At 37.5% G+C, this 18,391-nt stretch overlaps 2 protein-coding genes across 2 annotated transcripts in view; both read left to right on the forward strand.

Moving 5' to 3' along the window:
- Window positions 1-11,904, forward strand: part of LOC149040240 (EGF-like repeat and discoidin I-like domain-containing protein 3) — an 18,245-nt gene extending 6,341 nt beyond the window's left edge. The window contains exons 3-4 of the mRNA XM_089181535.1: window positions 11,453-11,549; window positions 11,837-11,904. Of these exons, the coding sequence (XP_089037661.1) occupies window positions 11,453-11,549; window positions 11,837-11,904 (165 nt within the window). The remainder of the gene's footprint in view (window positions 1-11,452; window positions 11,550-11,836) is intronic.
- A 2,832-nt stretch (window positions 11,905-14,736) lies between these two features.
- LOC149040241 (EGF-like repeat and discoidin I-like domain-containing protein 3) lies at window positions 14,737-18,297 on the forward strand. The gene is made up of 6 exons (XM_089181536.1): window positions 14,737-14,776; window positions 15,063-15,388; window positions 15,757-15,853; window positions 17,237-17,562; window positions 17,902-18,043; window positions 18,236-18,297. Exons 1-6 carry the CDS (start codon window positions 14,752-14,754, stop codon window positions 18,295-18,297), a joined length of 978 nt encoding a protein of 325 aa, XP_089037662.1. The 5' UTR covers window positions 14,737-14,751.
- Window positions 18,298-18,391: the final 94 nt, after the last annotated feature.

Here is an 18,391-nt window from a genome sequence, read left to right on the forward strand (position 1 = left end):
CTAACAACTCAAGTTTACTTTAAAGCGCACAATGTAAGCCAAAGTAATTTTATAATTTAACTCCATGATCGAAATTTTGTTTGCAAAGGATAATAATAGATCGAAATCGACCTAGAGCGTCAGCTTCACTCGCGGGGAGTCAACCATTTTCTCTTGCCCCTTGCGCAACATAGAATGCAAATTTGCTGACCCACTCTATTGATACACACAACTCGACAGTCGTTAAGAGTTAAAAAAGATGAAGTTTTTTATTAAAACCATGTATTTCCGATTTTTTTAACGCTAACAAAAATGTAGTAATGGTATGTCCACTCCGGAAAATAATACCGCAAACAACAGCAAGCCCTAACCGCGATGAGAACACTCAGGGATCACACAGCGCAACAGAACTCATTTTGTTTGTTTGTTTGGGTTTTTTTCCGATAATATTGGCCTGTAAAGAAATATATAACGGAGTTTTTTTGTATCCTCCACCGGCACCATATAATTGGCTAAATGCTAAGGAAGTAATATAAGAGATCATTAAAGGAGTAAAATCTTTAAAGAAATTTTTCCTACTGGGGTTTCCTGGCGCGCCACTGCGAACACAGCGAACCTTATGTATAAGGCTGCGAGAAAATAAACAAAGACAAGTAGAAAAAGTTCTTTACTCACAAATCTCTTTTACAATCTATGACCGATTTTACATCTCGTGTCTGAAACAAGAGTTGGAAATGTAAATGCAATTTAATACGTTACGAGAAGAGGTATTTTACTCGTTGGTAATTTTATTCCTAAATTCGTTATTTATTTTTTATTGAAAAATCACGGGATTTGAGGACAGACACCACCAAGGCAAACACAACATCGACGTAAAAATTACCAGTCAACGGAACGTGCACTTATGATGTGTAATTAAGTTAAGGTTGGTTGGTCATCTAAACAGGAAAACTATCTTTTTTATTAAAACAAACATTGCTTTTTCATCACGGCTTTTCGCGGTTAACGTTCAATTAAATCTGCAAAGGAAAAAAAATCAAGACAAGTAAATTTAATTATGTCGCAATTCAAAATTAGTTTGTCATATGATGAAAACGCACAGTCTAAAATGAAACAACTCCCAAAGAGAGACAGAACCAAATAAAAAAAAAGGAAAGATTTTGCCTTCAGATAACAAAAGTCCAAATAGGTCTGACTACCCAAGAGAGACAGAACCAGGTGAAAAAAAGGGAAAGGTTCTGCCTTCAGATAACAACAGCCCAAATAGGACTGACTACCCAAGAGAGACAGAACCAGGTGAAAAAAAAAGGGAAAGGTTCTACCTTCAGATAACAACAGCCCAAATAGGACTGACTACCCAAGAGAGACAGAACCAGGTGAAAAAAAAGGAAAGGTTCTGCCTTCAGATAACAACAGCCCAAATTGGACTGACTACCCAAGAGAGACAGAACCAGGTGAAAAAAAGGGAAAGGTTCTGCCTTCAGATAACAACAGCCCAAATAGGACTGACTACCCAAGAGAGACAGAACCAGGTGAAAAAAAGGGAAAGGTTCTGCCTTCAGATAACAACAGCCCAAATAGGACTGACTACCCAAGAGAGACAGAACCAGGTGAAAAAAAGGGAAAGGTTCTGCCTTCAGATAACAACAGCCCAAACAGGACTGACTACCCAAGAGGGACAGAACCAGGTGAAAAAAAGGGAAAGGTTCTGCCTTCAGATAACAACAGCCCAAATAGGACTGACTACCCAAGAGAGACAGAGCCAGGTGGAAAAAAAAGGAAAGGTTCTGCCTTCAGATAACAACAGCCCAAAAACAGGACTGACTACCCAAGAGAGACAGAACCAGGTGAAAAAAAGGGAAAGGTTCTGCCTTCAGATAACAACAACCCAAATAGGACTGACTACCCAAGAGAGACAGAACCGGGTGAAAAAAAGGGAAAGGTTCTGCCTTCAGATAACAACAGCCCAAACAGGACTGACTACCCAAGAGAGACAGAACCGGGTGAAAAAAAGGGAAAGGTTCTGCCTTCAGATAACAACAGCCCAAACAGGACTGACTACCCAAGAGAGACAGAACCGGGTGAAAAAAGGGAAAGGTTCTGCCTTCAGATAACAACAGCCCAAACAGGACTGATTACCCAAGAGAGACAGAACCGGGTGAAAAAAGGGAAAGGTTCTGCCTTCAGATAACAACAGCCCAAATAGGACTGACTACCCAAGAGAGACAGAACCAGGTGAAAAAAAGGGAAAGGTTCTGCCTTCAGATAACAACAGCCCAAACAGGACTGACTACCCAAGAGGGACAGAACCAGGTGAAAAAAAGGGAAAGGTTCTGCCTTCAGATAACAACAGCCCAAACAGGACTGACTACCCAAGAGAGACAGAACCGGGTGAAAAAAGGGAAAGGTTCTGCCTTCAGATAACAACAGCCCAAACAGGACTGATTACCCAAGAGAGACAGAACCGGGTGAAAAAAGGGAAAGGTTCTGCCTTCAGATAACAACAGCCCAAATAGGACTGACTACCCAAGAGAGACAGAACCAGGTGAAAAAAAGGGAAAGGTTCTGCCTTCAGATAACAACAGCCCAAACAGGACTGACTACCCAAGAGGGACAGAACCAGGTGAAAAAAAGGGAAAGGTTCTGCCTTCAGATAACAACAGCCCAAACAGGACTGACTACCCAAGAGAGACAGAACCGGGTGAAAAAAGGGAAAGGTTCTGCCTTCAGATAACAACAGCCCAAACAGGACTGACTACCCAAGAGAGACAGAACCGGGTGAAAAAAGGGAAAGGTTCTGCCTTCAGATAACAACAGCTCACATACGAATGACAAAACCGGGAAAAAAATTAAAAAATGAAGGTTCTTCCCTCACGGAGATAAGTCTGATTACACGAGAGAGTGGGTAAGAAATAATAAAAGAACGAGAGTATCTTCAGGATTCTGCTTTCGAAACTGCGAAATAGTACAGTACGATTAGTAAGAAAACACACTAACCTGCCAAGAGCGCGTCATCTTATAGGGAAGGAATATTTGAGCTGTGATGTCAGGGTTCATTCCATAATTAGGTTTCAACAGTTGGATAGTACACCATGTGATTTTAAGCATCTGTCACCCAACTATCACAGAAATAATTCCTTCTCTTGCTTCGAAAGCACAGAAGTAAAGGTAAACCTTGCTTTGCTGATTAAATGGTTTGGGCATCATCATTTTCCGCTCAAAGGTTATTAAGCAGCGAGATTTATCGCGCGTCATCATATAGCTCTAGACAGAAATTATCAGGCATACAACCTTGTCTAAAAGCCAAATTGGACAGGCCAGCGAGTAGAATTTCTTCCTCGCGAAGTTTTACACAGTTAAGACCTTACCTTAAGGAAAGAACGATGGCCCCTTTTCGCAGATACCGCCGAATATACTCGTACCTTCGCACCGAATTTTCGCGGGACAAGTTCCCGCGCTTACCTGATGATTGGGACTTACTAAAATGATATTTTATACTGAAAGAGCTCCTCAGTATGGACGCCAGAAAATTATTATCAAAATATCTACCCAATCGTTTCAAGTGTTAAATGATACTCTTGTATCTCCAGAACATACTGCAGTCGAAACCTTTCTTGAAAACAAGGTCCTTCCCGAGCGGCTCACCGGCTTCTATGTTGACTTAGGGTCAAAGGTCTGATCAGAGTGAAATATAAGTTGGCTAACACAATTTAATTTTGGTATTGTCGTGACAGAACAGATAATCGCTCTTTGCGTCACAAACCAATAAACCTGTAGATCACGAACAAAACAATTGCTGGGTACAATAACTGTTACTTGATAGTCATGTCACGCGCTACAACCAGGCTATCTTCAAATGCCATCACACACTACGGCTTAGCTAAGCCGTTCTTGTCGCTGAATCATTCTACAATTATGAAAATTGCCATTCACGCCAAGAATGCGTAGTTATCTCCAAAGAGAAAATTGTGCAAAAGAGTCCTAAATTTACGTAGTACTCCTAGCGCGCAAGCCGCGCGGATCCTCGCGCCTGTTTACATTTTAATTGTTAACTTCAATTAATTTCACGCTCGAAGCCAAACACCCCGCTTTCACTTGCTAATTGAGCCCTCTCGCTTTACTTTGACAAGCCTATGGATCATTCTACGCATCCCTGGTGAGAATTCTTTTCTTGAGCAAAGCTCGTCATGCAGCTGGGAAGAATAACGGAAATCAATGGATACAGGTAGCTCTTGGCAGTTACACCAAATTAACAAGTATAGCAACACAGGGAAGGAATGCTCACAGCCAGTGGGTAACAGCATACACACTGCAGTACAGTGAAGATGGAGTGACCTTCTACTACTACAAAGTACTGGGACAGAGTTCACCTATTAAGGTAAATGTAGAAGCAGTTACTGTGTTTAAAAACATATCCTTATGTCTGCACAGTATAGACTGAGGTAACAGTTATAATATGTTGCAAGTATTTCTTAATTAAGTCATCTGCAAATACCAAGGGGCTAAGCCCCTAATCATGCATTCTACTATGGAAAAAATTAATTATACCACATATCTAGCCTTTGACTTTCTCTTGCATATTTACAACAAGTGCAATCAACCTGTTACAATTTTAAATGTAAGTTGAAACTGACATAAACAATAACATGACTGTGGTAACTGATTATTAATTTTACTTGCATGTATTTGTAGGTATTCAAAGGAAATAAAGACAGAGACAGCATTGTTTATCACCAGTTAAACCCACCCATTAAAGCTCGCTACATCAAACTTCGACCAACAGCATGGTATGGTCATATATCACTAAGAATGGAGCTGTATGGTTGCTCAGCAGGTATGATTGTTGTCTTACATGAACTTATTTGGCACTTAAAAATGTAAGGTTGAAACATGATTGTTTTGATTATAAGTAGTATAATGCCGAAACATGGATATGGCAAGAATCTCTAGATTGTTAGATGCTACATTATGACATATATAGAAAATTTCTGCTTGATCCAAATTTTGTGTTACTTTTAAATTTTCAATAGAACTATATGTACCTATTCTCAAACATACCTTCATACCTCAGTACATAAACACATACAAATAAACTGTTTTTTTTCCTTCTTTATTTCTGTAAAGAATGTTCAGCACCTTTTGGTTTGGAAAGTGGACGCATTAAAGACTCTCAAGTCACTGCATCTTCAGAGTGGGATAGAAATCATGCAGCAATCCAGGGAAGATTGAACTTCAAGACTGGTGGAGGCAAGCAAGGAGGATGGTCAGCTGGGAAGAATAATGGAAATCAATGGATACAGGTGGCTCTTGGCAGTTACACTAAATTAACAAGTATAGCAACACAGGGAAGGAATGCTCACAGCCAGTGGGTAACAGCATACAAGCTACAGTACAGTGAAGATGGAGTGAAGTTTTACTACTATAAAGTACCAGGACAGAGCTCACCTAAGGTAAATGTAGAAGCAGTTACTTGGTTTAAAACTGTTAAAAACATATCTGTATGTCTGCACAGTATAGACTGAGGTAACAGTTATAATATGTTGCAAGTATTTCATAATTAAGTCATCTGCAAATACCAAGGAGCTAAGCCCCTGATCATGCATTCTACTATGGAAAAAGTTAATTATGCCACATATCTAGCCTGGTATTCAAAATTGAAGTTTCTTGATTTTCTCTTGCATATTTACAGCTAGTGCAATCAACATGTTATAATTTTAAATGTAAGTTTAAACTACCTTTTAAAATGGCATGACTGTGGTAACTGATTATTAATTTTACTTGCATGTATTTGTAGGTATTCAAAGGAAATAAAGACAGAGACAGCATTGTTTATCACCAGTTAAACCCACCCATCAAAGCTTGCTACATCAAACTTCGACCAACAGCATGGTATGGTCATATATCACTAAGGATGGAGCTGTATGGTTGCTCAGCAGGTATGATTGTTGTCTTACATGAACTTATTTGGCACTCAAAAATGGATGGATGAAACACATGTTTTAATTATAACCAGTATAATGCTGAAATGGATAGAACAAGAAACTGTAGATTGTTAGATACTACATAATGAGGTGTGTAGAACATTTCTGCTTGATCCAAATTTTGTGTAATTTTTTAATTTTTACTAGAACTGTATGTACCTACCCTCAAACATACCTACATACCTCAGTACATAAACACATACACATAAACTGTTCTTTTACCTTCTGTATTTCTGTAAAGAATGTTCGGCACCTCTTGGTTTGGAGAGTGGACGCATTAAAGATGCTCAGGTCACTGCATCTTCAGAATGGGATAGAAATCATGCAGCAATCCAGGGAAGATTGAACTTCAAGGCTGGTGGAGGCAAGCAAGGAGGATAGTCAGCTGGGAAGAATAATGGAAATCAATGGATACAGGTGGCTCTTGGCAGTTACACCAAATTAACAAGTATAGCAACACAGGGAAGGAATGCTCACAGCCAGTGGGTAACAGCATACAAACTGCAGTACAGTGAAGATGGAGTGACCTTCTACTACTACAAAGTACCGGGACAGAGTTCACCTATGGTAAATGTAGAAGCAGTTATTTGGTTTAAAACTGTTAAAAACATATCCTTTTGTCTGCTCAGTATAGAGGTAACAGTTATAATATGTTGCAAGTATTTCTTCATTAAGTCATCTGCAAATACCAAGGGGCTAAGCCCCTGATCATGCATTCTACTATGGAAAAAGTTAATTATGCCACATATCTAGCTTGGCATTCAAAATTGGAGTTTCTCGACTTTCTCTTGCATATTTACAGCTAGTGCAATCAACATGTTATAATTTTAAATGTAAGTTTAAACTACCTTTTTAAAATGGCATGACTGTGGTAACTGATTATTAATTTTACTTGAATGTATTTGTAGGTATTCAAAGGAAATAAAGACAGAGACAGCATTGTTTATCACCAGTTAAACCCACCCATCAAAGCTCAGTACATCAAACTTCGACCAACAGCATGGTACGGTCATATATCACTTAGGATGGAGCTGTATGGTTGCTCAGCAGGTAGGATTGTTGTTTTACTTGAAAATATTTGGCACTTAAGAATGGAAGGGTGAAACACATGTTTTGATTATAACCAGTATAATGCTGAAATGGATATAACAAGAAACGGTATATTGTTAGATGCTACATTATGACATACAAAAAAATTTCTCCTTAATCCAAATTTTGTGTAACTTTTAACTTTTTAATAGAACTGTATATACCTACCCTCAAACATACCTACATACCTCAGTAAATAAATACATAGGCATAAACTGTTCCTTTACCTTCTGTATTTCTGTAAAGAATGTTCGGCACCTCTTGGTTTGGAGAGTGGACGCATTGAAGATGCTCAGGTCACTGCATCTTCAGAATGGGATAGAAATCATGCAGCAATCCAGGGAAGATTGAACTTCAAGGCTGGTGGAGGCAAGCAAGGAGGATGGTCAGCTGGGAAGAATAATGGAAATCAATGGATACAGGTAGCTCTTGGCAGTTACACCAAATTAACAAGTATAGCAACACAGGGAAGAAATGCTCACAGCCAGTGGGTAACAGCATACAAACTGCAGTACAGTGAAGATGGAGTGAACTTCTACTACTATAAAGTACCAGGACAGAGTTCACCTAAGGTAAATGTAGAAGCAGTTATTTAGTTTAAAATTGTTAAAAACATATCCTTATGTCTGTGCTAAGGGCTAAGCCCCTGATCATGCATTGTACTATGGAAAAAGTTGATTATGCCACATATCTAGCCTGGCATTCAAAATTGAAGTTTCTTGATTTTCTCTTGCATATTTACAGCTAGTGCAATCAACATGTTATAATTTTAAATGTATAATGACCCCTTTTATTTAAAATAAATAACAATCCCCACACTGGGGTAGTCCCATCAGAAAGTACATCTCTGCTATCAAGAGGAGCCCTGGTGAATAGGATCATAAAATAAATCAAATGCATAATGCTAAAATCAATATAAATAATACTACCAATAATAATAACAGCGGCAAGACTAATAATTTATGTGCTATCTAAATATCGAACAATACTATAAAAATCTATATATATAGAATGGTATAAAAATCTATAGATACACACAAAACAATAAGAATCTAGTCAATATAAAATATTATAAAAAATTCTAATTAACTTGAATATTATAAACAACTCATCTATGATAATAAAAAGAATTCTTGGCTGTTTCAGTTCTAACACGAGGCAAATGAAGTAAATTTCTCTGTCTTGTTCTGGTATTATTAAAATTGAAATATTGCTTAAAAAATTGAGGACAGTTACCAGAAATGCATTTATTAACTAATTTAAAAGTATGTTCTTCTCTTCTCGACTGTAACTCAGGCCATTTAAGATCCATTAAAGCTTTGTCACTATCCATAGATATTGAAACAATTTTGGATGCCCTTCTTTGAAAATTATCCAGCAGTCTGGCATTGCCCACTCCACAACAGTTCCATACAGTGTCGCCATAGTCAAAAATTGGACAGATAAATGATAGATATAAATTGTTGGCAGCATGACAAGTTAAATCTCTTCATAATAGAGATAGCATACCTAATCTTTTCTTAGCTTTAGATAAAATGTGCTGAATGTGGGGAGCTCAAGAAATAGTCTCATCAAATATAATACCAAGATAAGTGAATATGTTTACCCGTTTTAAACTTTGTCCATGAAAAGTAATATCAAAGTCTTAATGTTTGGACAGTTTAGAATGAATTCCAAATAGCATGGCTTCAGTCTTGGTGGTATTTAGAAACAAGCTGTTCACTTGAAGCCATTCACCCATTGTATTCAGGCCCTCATTCAGACTGTCTTCGATGACTTTAGAGTTATATCCAGCACAAAACAGAACGTATCATCTGCGTACATAAGCATATTACAAATCTTAATGCAGAGGGGCAAATCGTTGATAAGAATAACAAAGAGTAGAGAGTCTAATATGGAACATTGTGGAACACCAGATGTTATGTGTAGAGAATCAGACGAGGCACCACCAATGCCAACAACTTGGGTGTGGCCAGACAGATAGTTTTCAAACCAGTTTCGCTCTTTGCCTTTGATTCCAAGGAAATGCAGTTTTCTCAACAAAATAGAATGATCTATTGTATCAAATGCCTTACGCAAGTCCACAAAAACTGCTCCCATCATAAAACCCTGATCAATATTTTGCTGGATTGTGTCCGCGAAGGACAGAGCTGCAAATGTTGTTGAGTGTTGTTTGCAAAATCCACATTGGAATGGGCTAAGTAGATGGTTTTCTTGTAAATAACTTACTAGTTGAGTATGCACCACTCATTCAAGTAACTCTGATATTGCAGGTAAGATAGATATGGGGTGATAATTGTCAACATTGTCTTTCCTCCCTTTCTTAAATAATGGAATAACATAAGCAGCTTTCCAGTCGTCTGGAACTTTGCTCTGAGACAGTGAAGCATTAATTATTGCTGTAATAGGTTTAGTGACTATTGCAGAAGCGTCCTTTAGAAGTCTTGGTGGAATATTATCTAAGCCCACAGCTTTGCCTGATTTAAGTGGTCGGATTTCAGACAGAACAGTAGATTGAGAAATATTTGTAAACAGAAAAGTAGAGTTCGTAGCTTTTGTTAAAGATATACTTGACGAGAGGTTCGATGCAGCATTTATAAATGATTTGCAAAGGTTGATAGCTGTATTTACAAAGACATTGTTGAAAGAATTTGCAATTGAGCTTTTTTCAGTTATTACTTGACCATCAACTTTTGAGTTTTGGTGATGGTTCTTTGCTTTCGGAGAGCAGGATTTTCTTAACTGTTCACCAGAATGAGTTGGGATCGCCAGCATTCTCATTGATCAGCCTTCGATTGTAGTTTTCCTTTTCCTTTCTGATTAAATTGGTAACTCAATTTCTTTGTAAGTGGTATCTTTTCAGTCTGAGGGAAGTCCGGTGGTGTGAGCTTTTTTCTGTAAATAATCCCTTTGTCTCATTTGACGTTTGATAGAAGTATTGAGCCAAGGAAATAATTGTTTAAGCCCCTAACGTGTTTCACAATAGTGGGGTGTGACGTTCTGCTATGTTGGTAAACTTATCTTTGAAGGACTGCCAAAGCTCGTCCTTATTGTTAACGTTTTCACTTGGGAGATCGAAGTCTGTGTTTTTCAAGTCCTCAAGGAATTTATCTGGGTCGTAATTTGCATAATTTCGAAATGTTTTAAGTTGTTATGGAGTCTTTTTCCAATTTATCTTTCTGACAAAGAAAGACATTTCATGATCGCTTAAGCTAGTACCAGTGACGACCCCAGAGTCTTTAATGTTTTGTGGATGGTTTGTAGCAATCAGATCAATCATAGTTCTAGATTCTGCAGTGACTCTTGTAGGCTCCTTGATTATTTGAGTAAACTGCAACAATTTAAATAAAGATTTAAGTTGGTTACATTCTGGGATAGTTGAGCATTTTGATGCAAAGTCGGTGTTCCAATCTCCAAGTAAAAGCACTTCTTGACCCTTTGAGACAGCAGTGTTCAGAGTGTTATTCATTTTTGAACAGAAACCTTTATCATAGTGGTTAGATGAGTTTGGAGGTCGGTATAAACAACTGGTTAGTAAACTACGCGACTTTGGAAGGGAAACTTCAAGCCAAAGGCCTTCTATGTCGGGCCTTTCAAGGTCTTCTCTTCTGTCAACCATAACATAATTGCGAACATATTGCTACGCCTCCACCTTTCCCCTGTCTGTCCTTTCTAAACAGTTTATAACCAGGAATTGATAATTCATTGTCAGGAATTGAGTGCTTTCACCAAGTTTCAGTCTGCCCAAAGATGTGAATACTAGATTTGAGTTTGCTTAACAGAAGGCGTAGTTGGTCGATTTTCCATGGTAGGCTTTAAATGTTCTGATGTATCAATTTCAAGCCACGATTATTGACAATTTCTTGAAGTTTTAAAGGAAGATCAATCTCATCTTCACTAAGATCATCGAGTGACATGTTGTTATCAGAGCTGCTCATATGACAGTGGCCCAAAGAGTCAAAATCAGGACCAAGACTCATTAGATGAAAATCCTTCTTGCATGAAGCACAGGGAAGACAAGCATCATCTGTTTTTGTAATTTTGAGACAGAGAGGACACTTTGGTGTATCGCTAACTGCAATAGGTCCAGGACTAAACTCCACATCACCATAGAGAATGATGCAACTGGCAGCACAAGCATACGTGGTGAAATATATTAGCCGAAGCAGCTTCATACATGCATTAAGTCGAATTATTGAATGACGTATCTTGTTATCAGAAACATATTTAGGTGGCCGTGTAAGTTCTTCAGACGAAGGAAAGATACTCAGTTGACTAATAAATGCAAGTTGAAACTGACATTAAAAATGACATGACTGTGGTAACTGATTATTAATTTTACTTGCATGTATTTGTAGGTATTCAAAGGAAATAAAGACAGAGACAGCATTGTTTATCACCAGTTAAACCCACCCATCAAAGCTCTCTACATCAAACTTCGACCAACAGCATGGTACGGTCATATATCACTAAGGATGGAGCTGTATGGTTGCTCAGCAGGTAAGATAATTGTCTTCCATGAACTTATTTGGCACTGAAAAATGGAAGGTTGAAACACATGTTTTGGTTATAGCTAGTATAATGCTGAAATATGAATATGGCAAGAAACTGTAGATTGTTAGATACTACATTATGACATACAAAAGAAATTTCCCCTTGATCCAAATTTTGTGTAACTTCTAAATTTTCAATCGAACTGTATGTACCTACCCTCAAACATACCTACATACCTCAGTACATAAACACATACACATAGACTGTTCTTTTACCTTCTTATTTCTGTAAAGAATGTTCGGCACCTCTTGGTTTGGAGAGTGGACGCATTAAAGATGCTCAAGTCACTGCATCTTCATAATGGGATAGAAATCATGCAGCAATCCAGGGAAGATTGAACTTCAAGGCTGGTGGAGGCAAGCAAGGAGGATGGTCAGCTGGGAAAAATAATGGAAATCAATGGATACAGGTGGCTCTTGGCAGTTACACCAAATTAACAAGTATAGCAACACAGGGAAGGAATGCTCACAGCCAGTGGGTAACAGCATACAAACTGCAGTACAGTGAAGATGGAGTGACCTTCTACTACTACAAAGTACCGGGACAGAGTTCACCTAAGGTAAATGTACAAGCAGTTACTTGGTTTAAAACTGTTGAAAGCATATCTTTATGTCTGCACAGTATAGACTGAGGTAACGGTTATAATATGTTGCAAGTATTTCATAATTAAGTCATCTGCAAATATCAAGGAGCTAAGCCCCTGATCATGCATTCTACTATGGAAAAAAATGATTATGCCACATATCTAGCCTGGCATTCAAAGTTTAAGTTTCTTGATTATCTCTTGCATATTTACAGCTAGTGCAATCACCATGTTATAATTTTAAATGTAAGTTTAAACTACCTTTTAAAATGGCATGACTGTGGTAACTGATTATTAATTTTACTTGCATGTATTTGTAGGTATTCAAAGGAAATAAAGACAGAGACAGCATTGTTTATCACCAGTTAAACCCACCCATCAAAGCTCGCTACATCAAACTTCGACCAACAGCATGGTATGGTCATATATCACTAAGGATGGAGCTGTATGGTTGCTCAGCAGGTATGATTGTTGTCTTATATGAACTTATTTGGCACTGAAAAATGGATGGATGAAACACATGTTTTGATTATAACCAGTATAATGCTGAGATGGATATAACAAGAAACTGTAGATTGTGAGATACTACATAATGAGGTGTGTAGAACATTTCTGCTTGATCCAAATTGTGTCTAATTTTTTAATTTTTACTGGAACTGTATGTACCTACCCTCAAACATACCTACATACCTCAGTACATAAACACATACACATAGACTGTTCTTTTACCTTCTGTATTTCTGTAAAGAATGTTTGGCACCTCTTGGTTTGGAGAGTGGACGCATTAAAGATGTTCAGGTCACTGCATCTTCAGAATGGGATAGAAATCATGCAGCAATCCAGGGAAGATTGAACTTCAAGGCTGGTGGAGGCAAGCATGGAGGATGGTCAGCTGGGAAGAATAATGGAAATCAATGGATACAGGTGGCTCTTGGCAGTTACACCAAATTAACAAGTATAGCAACACAGGGAAGAAATGCTCACAGCCAGTGGGTAACAGCATACAAACTGCAGTACAGTGAAGATGGAGTGACCTTCTACTACTACAAAGTACTGGGACAGAGTTCACCTAAGGTAAATGTACACGCAGTTACTTGGTTTAAAACTGTTAAAAACATATCCTTATGTCTGCACAGTATAGACTGAGGTAACAGTTATAATATGTTGCAAGTATTTCATAATTAAGTCATCTGCAAATACCAAGGAGCTAAAAAAAATTAATTATGCCACATATCTAGCCTTTAACTTTCTCTTGGATATTTATAACAAGTGCAATCAACATGTTACAATTTTAAATGTAAGTTGAAACTGACATAAAAAATGACATGACTGTGGTAACTGATTATTAATTTTACTTGCATGTATTTGTAGGTATTCAAAGGAAATAAAGACAGAGACAGCATTGTTTATCACCAGTTAAACCCACCCATCAAAGCTCGCTACATCAAACTTCGACCAACAGCATGGTACGGTCATATATCACTAAGGATGGAGCTGTATGGTTGCTTAGCAGGTATAATTGTTGTCTTACATAAACTTATTTGGCACTTAAAAATGGAAGGGTGAAACACATGTTTTGATTATAACCAGTATAATGCTGAAACATGGATATGGCAAGAATCTCTAGATTGTTAGATGCTACATTATGACATACATAGAAAATTTCTCCTTGATCCAAATTTTGTGTAACTTTTAAATTTTCAATAGAACTATATGTACCTACCCTCAAACATACCTACATACCTCAGTACGTAACACATACAAATAAACTGTTTTTTTCCTTCTTTATTTCTGTAAAGAATGTTCAGCGCCTCTTGGTTTGGAAAGTGGACGCATTAAAAACTCTCAAGTCACTGCATCTTCAGAGTGGGATAGAAATCATGCAGCAATCCAGGGAAGATTGAACTTCAAGGCTGGTGGAGGCAAGCAAGGAGGATGGTCAGCTGGGAAGAATAATGGAAATCAATGGATACAGGTGGCTCTTGGCAGGTACACCAAATTAACAAGTATAGCAACACAGGGAAGGAATGCTCACAGCCAGTGGGTAACAGCATACAAACTACAGTACAGTGAAGATGGAGTGAACTTTTACTACTATAAAGTACCAGGACAGAGTTCACCTAAGGTAAACGTAGAAGCAGTTACTTGGTTTAAAACTGTTAAAAACATATCTGTATGTCTGCACAGTATAGACTGAGGCAACAGTTATAATATGTTGCAAGTATTTCATAATTAAGTCAACTACAAATACCAAGGAGCTAAGCCCCTGATCATGCAGTCTACTATGAAAAAAGTTGATTATGCCACATATCTAGCCTTTGATTTTCTCTTGCATATTTACAGCTAGTGCAATCAACATGTTATAATTTTAAATGTAAGTTTAAACTACCTTTTAAAATGGCATGACTGTGGTAACTGATTATTAATTTTACTTGCATGTATTTGTAGGTATTCAAAGGAAATAAAGACAGAGACAGCATTGTTTATCACCAGTTAAACCCACCCATCAAAGCTCGCTACATCAAACTTCGACCAACAGCATGGCATGGTCATATATCACTAAGGATGGAGCTGTATGGTTGCTCAGCAGGTATGATTGTTGTCTTTTATGAACTTATTTGGCACTGAAAAATGGAAGGGTGAAACACATGTTTTGATTATAAATAGTATAATGCTGAAATGGATATAACAAAAAACTGTAGATTGTCAGATACTACATAATGAGGTGTGTAGAACATTTCTGCTTGATCCAAATTTTGTGTAATTTTTTAATTTTTACTAGAACTGTATGTACCTACCCTCAAACATACCTACATACCTCAGTACATAAACACATACACATAAACTGTTCTTTTACCTTCTGTATTTCTGTAAAGAATGTTCGGCACCTCTTGGTTTGGAGAGTGGACGCATTAAAGATGCTCAGGTCACTGCATCTTCAGAATGGGATAGAAATCATGCAGCAATCCAGGGAAGATTGAACTTCAAGGCTGGTGGAGGCAAGCAAGGAGGATGGTCAGCTGGGAAGAATAATGGAAATCAATGGATACAGGTGGCTCTTGGCAGTTACACCAAATTAACAAGTATAGCAACACAGGGAAGAAATGCTCACAGCCAGTGGGTAACAGCATACAAACTGCAGTACAGTGAAGATGGAGTGAACTTTTACTACTATAAAGTACCAGGACAGAGCTCACCTAAGGTAAATGTACAAGCAGTTACTTGGTTTAAAACTGTTAAAAACATATCTTTATGTCTGCACAGTATAGACTGAGGTAACAGTTATAATATGTTGCAAGTATTTCATAATTAAGTCATCTGCAAATACCAAGGGGCTAAGCCCCTGATCATGCATTCTACTATGGAAAAAGTTAATTATGCCACATATTTAGCCTTTGACTTTCTCTTGCATATTTACAACAAGTGCAATCAACATGTAACAATTTTAAATGTAAGTTGAAACTGACATAAAAAATGACATGACTGTGGTAACTGATTATTAATTTTACTTGCATGTATTTGTAGGTATTCAAAGGAAATAAAGACAGAGACAGCATTGTTTATCACCAGTTGAACCCACCCATCAAAGCTCGCTACATCAAACTTCAACCAACAGCATGGTACGGTCATATATCACTAAGGATGGAGCTGTATGGTTGCTCAGCAGGTATGATTGTTGTCTTATATGAACTTATTTGGCACTGAAAAATGGAAAGGTTAAACACATGTTTTGATTATAACCAGTATAATGCTGAAATGGATATAACAAGAAACTGTAGATTGTTAGATACTACATTATGAGATGCGTAGAACATTTCTGCTTGATCCAAATTTTGTCTAATTTTTAATTTTTTGCTATAACTGTATGTACCTACCCTCAAACATACCTACCTACCTCAGTACATAAACACATACACGTAAACTGTTCTTTAACCTTCTTTATTTCTGTAAAGAATGTTCGGCACCTCTTGGTTTGAAGAGTGGACGCATTAAAGATGCTCAGGTCACTGCATCTTCAGAATGGGATAGAAATCATGCAGCAATCCAGGGAAGATTGAACTTCAAGGCTGGTGGAGGCAAGCAAGGAGGATGGTCAGCTGGGAAGAATAATGGAAATCAATGGATACAGGTGGCTCTTGGCAGGTACACCAAATTAACAAGTATAGCAACACAGGGAAGGAATGCTCACAGCCAGTGGGTAACAGCATACAAACTGCAGTACAGTGAAGATGGAGTGACCTTCTACTACTACAAAGTACCGGGACAGAGCTCACCTAAGGTAAATCTAGAAGCAGTTACTTGGTTTAAAATTGTTAAAAACATATCCTTATGTCTGCACAGTATAGAGGTAACAGTTATAATATGTTGCAAGTATTTCATAATTAAGTCATCTGCAAATACCAAGGGGCTAAGCCCCTGATCATGCATTCTACTCTGGAAAAAGTTAAGTATGCTCCATATCTAGCCTGGCATTAAAAATTGGAGTGTCTTGATTTTCTCTTGCATATTTACAGCTAGTGTAATCAACATGTTATAATTTTAAATGTAAGATTAAACTACCTTTTAAAATGGCATGACTGTGGTAACTGATTATTAATTTTACTTGCATGTATTTGTAGGTATTCAAAGGAAATAAAGACAGAGACAGCATTGTTTATCACCAGTTAAACCCACCCATCAAAGCTCGCTATATCAAACTTCGACCAACAGCATGGTACGGTCATATATCACTAAGGATGGAGCTGTATGGTTGCTCAGCAGGTAAGATTGTTCTCTTTCATGAACTTAATTGGCACTTAAGAATGGAAGGGTGAAACACATGTTTTGATTATAACCAGTATAATGCTGAAACATGGATATAACAAGAATTGGTATATTATTAGATGCTACATTATGACATACATAGAAAATTTCTGCTTGATCCAAATTTTGTGTAACTTTTAAATTTTCAATAGAACTATTATGTACCTACCCTCAAACATACCTACATACCTCAGTATGTAAACACATACAAATAAACTCTTCTTTTTCCTTCCCTATTTCTGTAAAGAATGTTCAGCACCTCTTGGTTTGGAGAGTGGAGGCATTAAAGACGCTCAAGTCACTGCATCTTCAGAATGGGATAGAAATCATGCAGCAATCCAGGGAAGATTGAACTTCAAGGCTGGTGGAGGCAAGCAAGGGGGATGGTCAGCTGGGAAGAATAATGGAAATCAATGGATACAGGTGGCTCTTGGCAGTTACACCAAATTAACAAGTATAGCAACGCAGGGAAGAAATGCTCACAGCCAGTGGGTAACAGCATACAAACTGCAGTACAGTGAAGATGGAGTGAACTTTTACTACTATAAAGTACCAGGACAGAGTTCACCTAAGGTAAATGTAGAAGCAGTTACTTGGTTTAAAACTGTTAAAAACATATCTTTATGTCTGCACAGTATAGATTCTTGTTATATAATATGTTGCAAGTATTTCATAGTTAAGTCATCTGCAAATACCAAGGAGCTAAGCCCCTGATCATGCATTCTACTATGGAAAAAAATGATTATGCCACATATCTAGCCTGGCATTCAAAATTTTAGTTTCTTGATTATCTCTTGCATATTTACAGCTAGTGTAATCAACATGTTATAATTTTAAATGTAACTTTAAACTACCTTTAAAATGGCATGACTGTGGTAACTGATTATTAATTTTACTTGCATGTATTTGTAGGTATTCCAAGGAAATAAAGACAGAGACAGCATTGTTTATCACCAGTTAAACCCACCCATCAAAGCTCGCTACATCAAACTTCGACCAACAGCATGGTATGGTCATATATCACTAAGGATGGAGCTGTATGGTTGCTCAGCAGGTATGATTGTTGTCTTATATGAACTTATTTGGCACTTAAAAATGGAAGGGTGAAACACATGTTTTGATTATAACCAGTATAATGCTGAAATGGATATAACAAGAAACTGTAGATTGTTAGATACTACATTATGAGATGCGTAGAACATTTCTGCTTGATCCAAATTTTGTGTAATTTTTTAATTTTTACTAGAACTGTATGTACCTACCCTCAAACATACCTACCTACCTCAGTACATAACCACATACACATAAACTGTTCTTTTACCTTCTTTATTTCTGTAAAGAATGTTCGGCACCTCTTGGTTTGGAGAGTGGACGCATTAAAGACGCTCAGGTCACTGCATCT

Source organism: Pocillopora damicornis, chromosome 9 (genome assembly GCF_964200805.1).
Source record: "Pocillopora damicornis chromosome 9, jaPocDami1.2, whole genome shotgun sequence".
Taxonomy (NCBI): domain Eukaryota; kingdom Metazoa; phylum Cnidaria; class Anthozoa; order Scleractinia; family Pocilloporidae; genus Pocillopora; species Pocillopora damicornis.